General features: G+C 42.9%; 1 protein-coding gene across 1 annotated transcript; it reads left to right on the forward strand.

The window, feature by feature from the left end:
* Positions 1 to 8,893: 8,893 nt before the first annotated feature.
* Positions 8,894 to 10,415, forward strand: LOC144823051 (acidic leucine-rich nuclear phosphoprotein 32 family member D-like). Its single transcript, XM_078681210.1, has one exon. The coding sequence runs from the start codon at positions 8,967 to 8,969 to the stop codon at positions 9,720 to 9,722; it is 756 nt and encodes a 251-aa protein (XP_078537336.1). The 5' UTR covers positions 8,894 to 8,966; the 3' UTR covers positions 9,723 to 10,415.
* Positions 10,416 to 12,869: the final 2,454 nt, after the last annotated feature.

Genomic DNA, 12,869 nt, shown 5'->3' on the forward strand with positions numbered 1-12,869 from the left:
TAATGTTACGGAGGTTTTTGAGAGGGAAAAAACCCCTTAGAAGCTTAAATTCGATGCAGAGATTTAACGTTGTGTGGCATGGAATGAGCTAAAACAGATTGCTAAATTCTGCAGCATTATTATGTAATCATTTTCTCTACTCCTCTGGTGACAAGACTGTATTTGTATTGAAAATATAATATGTTGATGTATTTGCTTTTGTTTTGCCTCCCATGCAAAAAAAAAAAAATCTTAAAAAAAGAAAAAAAAGTAAAGTATGGTGCAAACGGGTGGCCTAGTATGTTATGTTATGTTATAAAGACTTTTATAACGCGCTCTATTATAACAAGTATCCTGGCGCGGAGAGAGAAGTGGCATACATGGCAGGTTTGTCAAGATAGCGTAGGTAGTTACATGATTTTTTTAAACAGATGGGTTTTCAGTCCCTTCTTGAAGGCGGTGATGGACTGGGCTGCTCTAAGACACAAAGGAAGAGCATTGCATGCCCTAGCGGCCCTGACAGAGATAGACTGGGCTCCTAATCTGGAGTACTGAAATCTAGGCATAATCATTTTACATTGATTGGCCGATCGAAGGCAACGATTCGGGACATAGAGAGCAAACCGTTTCCTCAGGTACACAGGTCCGAGCTGATGGATAGCTCAGAAGGAGAGAACTAGTGTTTTAAACATGATCCGGTGGGCCACCGGAAGCCAATGGAGGCTGCTAGATGAGAACGAACGCTAGACCACCTTGGCAATTTGAACAAGAGGCGCGCAGCCGCATTTTGAATTACCTGAAGCCGTTGGATCAAATAAGCAGATAAACCACTAAACAAGGCATTAGCATAATCGAGCCTGGAAAGAATTAGAGCACGTGACACAGTCTCTTTTGCCTCTCTCGGGAGAAGTGGAAAAAACCTGCATAAGGCTTTGAGAGTGCCAAAACACACGCCGGTAAGTTTTTTGATATGGTCCTCAAACTTCAGATCACTCCCAAACCAGACCCCAAGGTTCTTAGCTGGGCCACCCATAGAATTGGGACAAGGCAAGTCAGGTGGCCATAGGAGGTCTCTAAAGTATGTGGCATGAACAGTGCTACAGACAACTTGGGGAGGGAGGACTGGGTGTTCCGCTATTACCAAGTATCCTAGCTCTGCTACCATGGACTATCGAAGAATCTAAAAAGCATTGGTTGTCTATGAATAGGGCAGTCACTGGGATTTATCTATGGAAAGCTCAGTTTCTCCGAAGGATGCAGTGCCCTTGGGGTGTATAGTCCTCACCAATCACTAGAGCTGCACTCAAGGTGTGAGACCAGGTGGCAGAATGTAGGGGTCTCACGACATTCCCTTCCCCATTAACACTGATCTTGGGTAACATTGACTTCACACCAGTGCTTGACCAAAGGGAATTCAGTCATGGAAGAGCACCGGGTGCAGCTCAGTGGGTCATCTCTTTGATGAAGAGGGCATTTTACCTTTTCATTGGCTGCATACAGAATATGCACTTTCAGAGCCAAAGTACCAACACTATTTGCAGATAAGACATTGGGATAAGCACCTGGTGAGATCCCACCGTTCTCTTTTATGGGAGGGGTGACAGTATGCACTGGTGGCCTCCCCTTGGCAATAAGGATACAGAAGCTGCTCGTGATGGCGCCCCATGGGGGTGGGGTCATGCCGTCCTCATGGTAGCCTTGCGGTGCCCTTCAAGCCTCGTTACCTGTATCTCTGTTGGTGCAGTAACTGAGACTGGTGCACCAGTCATCCGCACCTGCAACCAAGGGGGACCTTCCTCATTGTCCTGCTGCTGGTGGCCTGAGGGTTGGTTCCCAGAGGCCGGAACTCGGCTGCTTGCCATCCCCCTTTCCGGTTGTACTGGGGTTTGACGGGCTGCTCTTCAGCACATTGTTCCTCAGAGTTTACCATGAAGTTGGCCAGCATGGTGAGGGAGACGCCTCCGCCCAAACGGGCAAACTGTGCCAGTTCACTAGGGCTTTGGCACCTCCAGCACAATGAGGTGGTGCCGCGCGGCCCATTGAAGTTGTCTCAGAGATGGAGGGGGGCGCCCCCTTCCAAGTACGGAAGCTATTTTACAGGCAACTGAGTCCTTGCGCCACACGCTGGAGACCAAGATATGGGTGCTGGGGGCTGACTTGGCCCTACTTTGGCAACACTTGAAGAAGACCACAGGACGGTTGACTGATGCAGAAGTGCAAATTGCAACAATTGAAGGTATGGTGTGGGACCTGACCCATGCTGTTCAAAAACTTCAGATCCACTCTGGGGTTCTGCGGGAACACTCCAGGTGTAACATTTAGCCATTCCTGGTGTTCCTGGAAGAGGTGTAGGGTCAGCGACTGGAGTAGTTCCTAAATGAGTGGTTGCAGCCCTTCCTCCTGATGGACCAGTTATCCAATGCTTTCTCATCGATAGGGCACACAGGGTTCTGGTGCAGAAGCCGATGTCTGATGCAACACCGCACCCGATGATAGCATCATTCCTGAATTATAGGGGCAGACACAATGGGCTTCCGCCAGTCAAAGACTTGGGTCCGGACAAGTACGAATCAACACGGATTTTGATATTTTTCAGATTTTACACAACTGGTTCAGCAGCGGCAGAAGACCTTTGAGTCCGTGAAACAAACACTGAGGGATTGAATATTAAATTAATTCTGATTTACCCAGTTAAACCTAAAGTGCTTTGGGTGGTGAAGGGCATACAAGAGCCTGACGGAGGGCTTTGGGGATGCCCCGGTGGTGGGACCCTCGCTGTTGCATCCTGGGCTGTGGCCTAGAATGCTCGCTACAGTACTATGTACTGGGACAGCTGTGATTCGTCCACTATATATACTGAAGTGGAACTGTGGGTGGGCTGTGGGATTAGCATATTTCTTTCTTGTGTTATTTTGCAAAACAATAAAATATATTTTTTTAAACGATTAGAAGAAATGTCATACAACAGGTCACTGGCTCGTTCAGAATGTGTGTTGCACAAGATGAGTGTTTCTCAGGAGACAGTTTCTTCTGGAGTCTGTTCACTCGCCTATATTACGAATTACTTTTGCACTCAATTTTCACATTTTTCGCTAGTCACCCCAAGATACTTTTTAAAAAATGTACACATAATTCTACTACATTTTCCAAAATGTTTGCAAAAGTTCTGGGTAACAATTACACAATTGCTCACACATTTACTTGTATTCCCCTTAATACCATCTTTTCATCTTCCTCTCTTTTCTTTCTAATTTTATTTTATTCTCGTGTCCCTGTTTCATACCCATCTTTAATTCACATTCATGCCTTCTGATGTACATTTCCCAATTACTTGTGTTTTTTCGTGCTATGTTTTCTTCTATCTAATTACCTTGAATGCAACTTGAACTAAGGCATTATTGTAGCCTTAGCTCTGTAGCAATCCATAACGTTAATTAGTATTTAAGTATGTCTATTGGTGTATGCATAATAACACGAACGCTTGGACTAAATCCAACTTTAATCCATTTCAACTACATAATAAGGTTAACTTTGAGGTTCTGCCCAACGTTCAGTCGAAACGAAAAGATAAGCAATACAGTTATGAATTTACTTCCAATAGTAACTTGGTCTTTTTAATTTCCGACATCAACAAAAGGAATCAGTGGTCTTTAACTTCTATTTTATTTTTCAGCACAGCCTTTAAGAATGAGTAGATGATTATTTCCTATAGGCTGAAATGCCCGATGGCTAGGAAATACCTTGTGACATAAAATCAATGCCCTCATTTGTTGAAGATTTAACTAATTAATGCAGCTCAGTTAAAGGAAATGGTTCTGTTTATTATTTTTGAGCAAGTGTCTGGTACTCGAAATGCAACCACCCCTATCATTTAGCACATTGTTTATTGAGCTAATCTGATCAATGTACTACTTTAGGAGAACTAAATCCTGGCTGCATTTATAGAACATAAACCAATCTTGAGCAGGTCAGTGTTGCCGGCTGAATTGCTTTGCATACAACACATAAGCTTAGACTGCTTAGCATACTCAGTGGTGGAGCATTGATGTCATGTGCCCTAATGCATGTAAGAAAATGACTTCCTGACTGCCTCTGATTAGGTTGTAAAAGACAGCCATTTTAGGGTAGGTGTGGCCTATTCGTGAGTGAGTTAGAATAAAGTCAGGAATAAGTCAAGGGAAATGCACATGTATTCACAGAAAAAAGTTTGTGAATTGAGCCATGAGGGGGTGGCGCAAATCTTTAAAATAAATTAGCCTAAAATCATCCGTCCCTGAATCTCGACTGAGGAAGCATATTGAAAAGATTTACATAGTTTTGGTATTCATGGATGTTAATTAGCAGTAGCAGTTACTAAGTTTTCTTTTCGAACCCCTAGTAATAACCTGACTGCTCAAAGTCTCACCGGTTATGAACGCAATAGCAGGAAAAAGGGTAAAAAAGACTCTAAAGATACTGAGTGAGGATCCCACTGGTAACCCTCTCCCTAGCCTGTTATCAGCACACTGTAGTCCTAGGAGATGTTAATAGTGGAATATTAGGTCAAGTATATGTCATCATTATTCGACAGTGGAATGCCTATGCCACCTTTGCTACCTCTGCCATGATGGTTTTTAACTGATAATGCCAGTGCATGACAGAAATATACCTATACCCATACATTAGGTAAACAAACCTGGAAATATAAACATTTATTGAACTTTAGGTCCAAGCGGTTTCATGGGGCTTATTATTGACTAGTTATGGAAAGCATACTGTCATGCATATTCTAGACAGTCAGTGAGTTCCTTTTTGGAAGCATAGTGCCACTCTGTTAGATGGTGGGATTTCTGAGGGCTCAGTTGAGCTCTTTTCACAGGGACCTGTTAGTGGGCTGTTTGTTTTCATTCACCAGGTGCCAGATGTTCTGTTCTTCAGCATCTGGAAGCCTGTCGTTCTATAGAAGGGTAAATGGTTACACTTATTCATTAACATGTGGCAGGATTCTGGCAGATGTTCATATTAGGATTCCAGGTCTACAAAAAAGACGCACTTTCAACCTCATCATACAGAGAAGAAGTTAGCTCCTTCATCCCTATTCACAAGCCAGAAGTACCCATGATTCTGACTGCTGTGGTGCTGTGGAGTTTCTGGGGACAGTTATAGTTCACGGTTATAGGTCACATCTGAATATGTGTTTTGGCATTGGAAAGTGGGTGTATCACCCAATGAGTCCTGAACACTACCAGGACCAGAATAGACTTTGACTCTATGCTATCGTACTTGGGAATAATCCCTACTCTTATCCCCTACTGCCATATCCATGCAACTATCTTGCGAGAAGGGCTGTCTGCTTTCCTCTAGAAGCAGGCAATGTTTTTTGTGTCCTTGGAGGAGCCGCGATTATGGAGTCATTGCACCTGGCTTCATGTGGAGAAGATCATTCAGGTTTTCCTTTCCGGCTTTATTTCTGAAAATGATGAGATTGGCTGAAGACTGTTCAGTTAATGATGGCAGACTGCAATGGATCTCCTTCAAATCAAGCAGGAGCATTAATGGTGACCACTGACTTCCAAGATGAATACATCAATATACCAGTTGTGGACTGTTATAAGAGGTTTCTGAGGTGTCCAGTCTTTATCAGCACTTCCAGTTCATTGTTCTGATTTTGGGCTGCAAGTCACTACCAAAGTAATGGTTCATCTTTTTGAGCTGGGTATCGTCCTGCATTCATATTTGGAGCAGGTGGTGCTGGACCTGCTCATGGGCTTGGATTTGCTTCAAGCAACTTTCTTCTTGTTCAAATAAGGGAAACCAATGTTCAAGGCAAACAGTGTACAATTGGAATGTACTAGGTTATGCACAGATTTAGGACGTTTGCCCTTCTGGACTGCAGATTGGAAACTTGTTTAGAACCATGTGGCCACTCTCCTGAGGCAGGAGTTTCCCCCAGTTCGCAGGTCTAGTCATTTCAGCACCAATCACAGTATGATCCAGCAATAAATGGGGCGCTTTACATGATATGGTGTGGTTCTCATTCTGAAGTAATTTTCAGATCAGAGAATTGCTTGCATGCTTCATTTCTGCTATAGAGCCTATATATTTGCTTTTTGATTTCTCACTTATGTCATTGATTTAACTAACTTTTAGTCATTGTTTTGGTATTTTTTTCCTCAATTTTAGCAATGCTAAAGAGGGGATTCAGACCCCTATGCCTACATTGAGATTGTAGGATTAGGGCCATCATTTGATTTGTTGATAGGGTTCTGCAAATTTACTTACCAGAGGGGAGTCCATCAGAGATAAGACAGGGGCATGTCAGCTTCCTGACATCAGGGTCAGGGCACATTTATGATGGAGAGTTAGGCATTGACTTCAAGTATTTGTGAGTTAGCATATGTGTATCATCATTCCAACAACAATTTACAGTGCACTCACAACTTGGGGCCTGGTAAATCATTTTGCCATCCTGCCCAGGGCAATGGAGTAAATTACTCCTTTGCCCTTGTGAGGTCCCAGTGACCAAAATATGAAATGTCCATTGGGTAAGAGGACATTTCAAACAATTACAGGGAAAGCTGTCAAGGCAGTTCTTGCCAATGTATTGTAACTTTGCCATACAGCTTCTTCAAACATGATAAAGCCATAAAGCACAGTTACAATTTTTTATTTTATTTTGAGAATCAAAACCTCAAGGTGTGATTTTGTTTTTGAAAATAAAAAATATAAAAATACAATGCCCGCCCCCACCACAAGAGTTATCTCCCACGGACAGGAGGGCATGTTACAGTTTTCAGTGCACCAAGCAGCGGAAACTGAACCTTATGTCCGCTTAACTGTGGGCTGAGATACAGGTTAATCTCCGATGGTCCTTACTCCGTTAGGCTATCGGAGTGGGTGTATTGATGGCAGAGACAGAGTAGTCTCTGGCATCATTATATCAAAGATCCTCCAGCATTTAACTCGAACAGGCGGAACATTCTGTTGGCAGAAACAATGCTCCGTTACCATTTCGACAGACTATTCTTTCAGCCAACATATAAATCGGCCTTTCAGATTTTACAGAAAATGGAATAAAAACATATGAAGCTATGCCATGATATACACAATCACATGTACTGAAAGAGATAAAAACTGCTCCGCATAAAAAGCTCACTAATAGAGGGCGTGGCTTGCGCCAACGGGGATGGCAGCTCCCTGCTGACTATCCGGTGGCGGCGGGACCCGGGAGCCAACGAAAGCTGCTCACATGCCCTCACTCGGATCCCAGACAGAGGGACAAGCTGTTTAAACTTATGGAGCCTCACTTGGTATCCTTTTGGTGAATTCTCCTGGCTGGACCACGACGTTTGAGGCTTTTTCACCCGCGGCTCAGCTCTGACAAGTTGCGGCCACCATTTTGTTTTCAATTTGAGTCGCAGACGGAGATTTTCTCCTAGCAACGCTACTTTGCCTCACCCAGCTCCTTTACAATAAGACCCCCAGCGGCCCCCTCATCGCAGCAGGTATCGACTTGCTCTTTATCTGGATGGTTGTTTTTTTTATGTTATGCCTGCATTTTGAGGTATGCTGTTTCCTCACACATCCGCCATTTTGTGATCTGGTTACCACAGACTCTCTATCTTCATGGCAGCCTTCATATTTCGTTTTTCTCCTGGAATATAAACTCTTGATGTTTCAAATACTGCGCAGCATTTTTCTTCTGTGGCCCTTGGTTGATATACCATCTTTAACCCCTACCTGACGCTGTTATTTGCCACATGAGACTTTTGCTCTTGGATTTCTCTGGACTTTCCTCTCATGCTATTAGACTTCATGAATGTAGGGGTTTTCATCATCCATCATTTAGCTGTTTTTTTTTCATATTTGAATGCATTGCTCATGTCATTGGTCGCAGATTATTCCTATTTTGCTAACTCATTGTGTATCTTCATGGTGTATTGTTTACTTAGATACCTAACTCATTATATCTATATGCTTATGATATAAATTTAGAGTATTTTAATACTTGATTCCCGAAGTTATATTTTGTTGGAATATCTATTTTAGGCCAATGGGCAGATTGTCTAAACCCTCTGCAGCACCTCTGCCTGCGCACCGCAGTTTTCAGATACGGACTAGCTCTCGATGCGAGTGTTTAAGCATGGAGAACTCAGATGCTATTTCTTCTAAAGATGCCTCAACGTCTCACAATACTTATAGTTCAGTGGTCACCAAGGCTTCCACAAAGAGACTGAAAAAGGATCCTCCCTCCCCTCCCAAGCAATCTAATTCAGTGACAATGGACTTAATCCTTGAAGAGATCAGAGCCTTAAAACCGTTTATAGAAGAAACTAAATCTACACTTCAACTTCTTTCTGATAAATGGTCCACCATAGACCAAAGTGTAACTGTACTAGAACAACATTTTGACTTTATTTCTTCTTCAACCTCCAAAATGGATTCTATCTCTTCACAAGTTTCGGTACTCCATAAGCAGATCGAGAGATAGAAAATAGAAATAGAAGAAATAATCTGCGCATTTATGGCCTTCCTGAAGCTGCGGAAGGGTCAGATGCCTCTCTTTTCTTCAAAACGCTTCTTCTTAATCTGCTTACGTTACCTGAGGACACTAATTTAAACATTCAAAGAGCACATCGGTTGGGACCACCACCACGTTCTACCACTTCTCTACCGGCACACAAACTGAAAGGAGTCATTTTGTATTTCCTTGAATACACCGACCTGCTCAAGGTTCTGATGGCTGCCAAAGCAATGTCTCGCATTGTATGGTCAGGTAACTCCTTATACATTTCACAAGACTATGCTAAATCAACTGCTGATCGCCGCAAGGAGTTCCTGTCTTTGAGACCACATTTGCGTTCAATTGGTGCCCGATACGGTCTTTTTCACCCCTGCTTGTTTAAAGTTACCATCAAGAATAGAACCACCACTTTCTGCCCCTTTTTCGCCCGCCCCTCGACCCGTGCGGACCGCCGGCTCGCTCCGCGCCCTCGCCCCGAGACGAGATGGACATGAAGAAGAGGCTCAACCTGGAGCTGAGGAACAGGAAGCCCGGGGAGGTTAAAGAGTTGGTGTTGGACAACTGCCGGTCAGATGACGGGAAGATCACAGGGCTCACCCCGGAGTTTGAGAACTTGGAGTTCCTCAGCATGATCAACATTAACCTGGTGTCGGTGGCGAACCTCCCCAAACTCCCAAAGCTGCGGAAGTTGGAGCTAAGCGATAACAGGATCTCCGGGGGTCTGGAAGTCTTGGCAGAGCGGACGCCAAGCCTCACACACTTAAACCTGAGCGGCAACAAAATCAAGGACATCAATACATTGGAGCCTCTGAAAAAACTGCCAGGACTGGACAGCTTGGACCTCTTCAACTGTGAAGTGACCATGCTGAACAGCTACCGAGAGAGCGTGTTCGACCTGCTCCCGGAGCTCACATTCCTTGACGGCTTTGATGCCGATGACCAGGAAGCCCCCGATTCCGACCCGGAAGGAGATGGCGTGGATGATGACCTGGACGAGAATGGAGAAGAGGGTGAAGAGGAGGAAGAAGAGGATGAAGACGAGTTGGATGAAGAAGTTATTGACGAGGAGGACGAAGATGATGACTTGGACGGGGAGGAGGAAGAGGACGAGGATGAAGACGAAGATGATGATGAGGAAGATACTCCCCAGGGTGAGAAGAGGAAACGGGAGCCTGCGGACGAAGGAGATGACCCCGAAGACGAGGAGGATGACGACGACGACGAGGAGGACGATGAATAATGCGCCCCCCAGAAGTCTATGAATTTTCCAGACTGTGACTTTGCTTCTCAAACGGAGTGTGCGGGTGTCCGTGCCCCACCCCCTTGTAACTGCTATGTAAAGATGGTTTATTTTTTTGGCCCCTTTCATTTGGAATGTAGAGTTAGTTTGGGGGAGAAGGATGGGCTATATCCTTCCATGCGTTATATTTTTTATCCTGACCAAAGTTTGCCACTGTAGTTTTCACCATCTCTCTCCACCTGGGATAGCTAAACTGGGACTCTTGTGCTGGCAGATCTAAACACCAGTCTTCACTTCAAGAACTAAATGCTTGTGACCTTGTGGGGCATCCCCTTTGGACTTGTGCAATCCCTTGGAGTCCCTTTCAGCTGGCTCCCAGCAGCGGTAGTGTTTACAGCAGCATGATGGTGTGCCCTCAAAGCAACTGCTGAAGCGCAAGCCATTCATTTGCTGAAAGGATTATTTGGTTACCAAACAGACACCCGCTGGGCACAATCCGGGACGGTGACTACTTTTAATACCAAAATACCTCATGTGAGCAGTAGTTTTACATGGCCATCATTGGGAGGGGGGAAAACGCCGGTGCCATTTTGTAAGCTACCCTGTGTTCCACAAGGACACCTAGTGCTGTAAGCCGCCGTGCTTTTTATGAAAATTAAAATGTATGGGTGCTTCCCACTGGGATAAATGAAACTAGGGCTGTCTATCTAAGTGGAGTTTTTATCCTGTTTTAAAATTGGCTATTTCAATCTTATTACGAGGTGATCCTGTCACATGCATCAGTTTTTCTTCCCTCAGAATTCTAGGTATACAGGTGAATGCCCCAATCAACCCATGATGTGTAAATAAACCTTTCTAATTTAAAAAAAAAAAAAAAAAAAAAAAAAAGAATAGAACCACCACTTACAAGGATCCTTTTAAGCTGAAAGGTTTTCTCAACTCCTATCACGCTGAGATCATGTAAACCGCTCCACCATATTCTTTGCCATGGTTACCTGCGACATGTGTAATGTGTAATGATAGTGTTTGTTCTCCAATCCTTTTTCTCCTTTGAGAACTGTATTTATATCTTTGGAATGGTTGTTTAATATGCTCAATATTTATCCTGTTTACCCTTTTTTGTTCCTACCAGGTTATGTTCACGTCTCCATTATGCGGCTTGTTCGTCCTGTGCTCCCTCCTGACCTCCTTTGTAGTCCTCGGCTCTGTCGTTGTTCTGTGTGGCCTTCCACCCCTTCACCTTCCGTATGTTTTAGATTTTACGTAAGTTTCTCTTTTCAATTGTTTTTTTTCTTCTCTCTGCCACTCCTCTCCGCTCCTCCTGCTTTCCTTGCTTGATTGTTTTACCCTCTTTTCTATCTTATCCATCATTTCTTCTTACCTCAACTCAGAATCTATTTTCTTGCTTTTTTTCCTTTCCTTATCTCTCTTTCTATCTTGTTCTCCTTCTTTACACTTTATTCAGATTGATGGTTATACATTGCTTCCAATTTGACTCAAGTTGTTCTTTTTATTGGATTCATTCAATTTGTTGTAAACATGTTCTATGCCTTTAAAAATTGTTTCATGGAATGTCAGAGGCTTACATTCTCCCATTAAAAGACAGAGGGTATTGTCACACTTAGCTAGATTAGACACTGACTAGAATCTCATCTTACATAGAATGAATCTCTGAAACTTAAAAAAGGTTGGGTTGGAGAAAAAAAAAATTCACCTGGAGAAGGTAAACGTAATGGGGTTGTTATCCTTTTTCGCAAATCTCTATCTATTAAAATTTTGTCACATTCTAATGATCAAGTAGGAAGATGGGTTTTTGTTACTTTTATGTTGGATAACATACCAGTTTCCTTACTAAATATCTACGCCCCTACAACCGGAGACCCCTCCTTTTGGACTTTACCGTCCAAACAAATCACTCACTGTTATGAGGACAATTTCATTCTCACAGGTGATTGCAATGACATTTTTGACCCCTTTTTAGATCGTAACTCCTCAACCCCCTTTATACCTCATAAATCTCATAAGTCATTTGTTCATACCATCAAACAACATAAACTTATCGACGCTTGGAGACTTTGCAACCCGGAGTGAAGAGAATATTCCTTTTACTCCCCCACTCATCATACACAGAATATATATTTCTCACCCACAATATTACTCAATCACAAATGAAGGCTGACATTGGTTCTATTTTAATTTCAGATCATGCCCCTGTCACCATATGCCTATAAGTTTTGCAGTAGCCTAATTTGCCCCGTAAATGGCGCTTCAATAATGCTCTCCTCTTGGATACTGCTTTTACTTCTTCTTTTACTTCCTTCTTTAAAGAATATTTTGAAAATAATCAGACGAATGATGTATCTTTTTCCACAGTTTGGGATGCATTTAAAGCATCTGCCAGAGACTTCATCATCAGTTTTGTCTCTAGCAAACGCAAATCAGCACGACAAAAAACTAAAGCTCTGCTCACCAAAATCAAGACCTTGGAGCATTCCTATTACTCCTCTAAGTCCAAATATTGCCTATCTGAACTTTTAAAGATCAAATTTCAGTTTAATCGAGATACCACTAATAATACATCCAATTACCTATTAAAGTCGAGTGCAAAATTTTACGGCGGTCAAAATAAAGCCGGGAAGCTGTTGGCTAATTATTTGAAAGCCAAGCAAAATATACTCAATATAGCATCTGTCTTCAGTTCCGATAATTCATTAAAATTCAAAGATGAGGAGATTCTACAGGAATTCCTTCAGTTTTACACGACACTATACACTTCCGAAACTTCGGCATCTGACAATACTATGTCTCATTTGCTATCCCAACTTAACCTTCCATCCGATTCTCATCCTTATTTTTCTTCTTTAGAATCTGATATTACCCACAAGAACTCCATAATGCTCTAATCACTCTTAAAAAGGATAAGGCCCCATGACCAGATGGTTTTACGGTGGAATTTTTTCTTCATTTTGCATCTCTTTTGCTTCCCAAATTACATTCCCTTATATTGACCTTCTTGCAATCTGGGAATTCCGTTGGTTCCTTTTCTAATGCTCTCATTTGCCTCTTTCCCAACGCTGGTAAAGACTCTCAGTATTGTAAAAATTATAGACCAATCTCCTTGGTCAACGCCGATTATAAAAAAATTAA

This window comes from Lissotriton helveticus, chromosome 3_1 (genome assembly GCF_964261635.1).
Source record: "Lissotriton helveticus chromosome 3_1, aLisHel1.1, whole genome shotgun sequence".
In the NCBI taxonomy this organism is placed as follows: Eukaryota; Metazoa; Chordata; class Amphibia; order Caudata; family Salamandridae; genus Lissotriton; species Lissotriton helveticus.

Coding starts and splice junctions, on each gene's coding strand:
- LOC144823051 (XM_078681210.1), top strand. CDS start 8,967: ATGGACATGAAGAAGAGGCTCAACCTGGAGCTGAGGAACAGGAAGCCC.